The sequence below is a fragment of the Coturnix japonica genome, unplaced genomic scaffold, assembly GCF_001577835.2.
Source record: "Coturnix japonica isolate 7356 unplaced genomic scaffold, Coturnix japonica 2.1 chrUnrandom451, whole genome shotgun sequence".
Classification (NCBI taxonomy): Eukaryota; Metazoa; Chordata; class Aves; order Galliformes; family Phasianidae; genus Coturnix; species Coturnix japonica.
The window spans coordinates 34449-35662 of NW_015439870.1; the positions used below are offsets into that span (position 1 = coordinate 34449).

The 1214-nt window shown below is 54.2% G+C and overlaps 1 protein-coding gene across 1 annotated transcript in view; it reads right to left on the reverse strand.

The window, feature by feature from the left end:
* Positions 1-675: 675 nt before the first annotated feature.
* Positions 676-1214, reverse strand: part of LOC107306990 (uncharacterized threonine-rich GPI-anchored glycoprotein PJ4664.02-like) — a 42789-nt gene continuing 42250 nt past the window's right edge. The window contains 2 exon segments of the mRNA XM_032441642.1: positions 676-881; positions 1001-1056. Of these exon segments, the coding sequence (XP_032297533.1) occupies positions 843-881; positions 1001-1056 (95 nt within the window). The 3' untranslated portion in view covers positions 676-842.

Below are 1214 nucleotides of genomic sequence, written 5' to 3' on the forward strand. Positions count from 1 at the left end.
GTCTATGGGGTGATCTATGGGGTCTCAGGGCCATCCTATGGGGTCTATGGGGTGATCTATGGGGTCTCATGGACACTCTATGGGGTCTATGGGGTTTGGGGCCATCCTATGGGGTCTATGGGGTGATCTATGGGGTCTCAGGACATCCTATGGGGTCTATGGGGTGATCTATGGGGTCTCAAGGACATCCTATGGGGTCTATGGGGTCTCATGGACACTCTATTGGGGTCTATAGGGGAAGGGGCCATCCTATGGGGTCTATGGGGTGATCTATGGGGTCTCATGGACACTCTATGGGGTCTATAGGGGATGGGGCCATCCTATGGGGTCTATGGGGTTTGGGGCCATCCTATGGGGTCTATGGGGTGATCTATGGGGTCTCATGGACACTCTATTGGGGTCTATAGGGGAAGGGGCCATCCTATGGGGTCTATGGGGTGATCTATGGGGTCTCAGGGACACCCTATGGGGTCTATGGGGCGATCTTTGGGGTCTCAGGGACATCCTATGGGGTCTATAGGGTAATCTATGGGGTTCAGGGTATTCTATGGGGTACTGGGCCATCCTATGGGTTCACCCCGCCCCCCCCACCTATGGGGCAGGTCTGCCCTATAAGAAGAGACCCCGACCCCATAACCAACCCCCCCCCGACCCTAAAACAACCCCAATTACCGATGGCCGTTCATTAATTTATTGCACTAATAAATAATAAATAGGGGTGTGTGTGTGTGTGTGTGGGGTGGGCACGTCCCGCGTGCAGATATAGGGTGGATCTATAGGGTGGATCTATGGGGTGAGCTGCAGTTATGGGGCCGGCTGCCGTTCCTGCCCCATAGGAAGACTCAGAACCTCGTGCGTAAAGTGGGTCTGGCGATGTGCATCTGTGGGGTGGGATATAGGGTCAGTAATGGGGTATAGGGGATACTCTGACCCCATAGATCTATGGGGTGGCTTTATGGGGTTTTTTGGGGTCCCAATGGGGTTTTATAGGGGAACTTACCGGCGTGGAGGAGTTCACTGCGTCCAATGAGGGAGTGAAGCTTCGAAGGGTGCAGCCTATAGGGGAGGTTATGGGGTGATATGGGGTTATGGGGTCATATAGGGTTGTATGGAGTTATGGGGTTGTATGGGGTTATGGGGGGCTATGGGGTTGTGTGGGGTGATATGGGGTTATGGGGTTGTGTGGGGTTATGGGGTTGTATGGGGTTATGGGG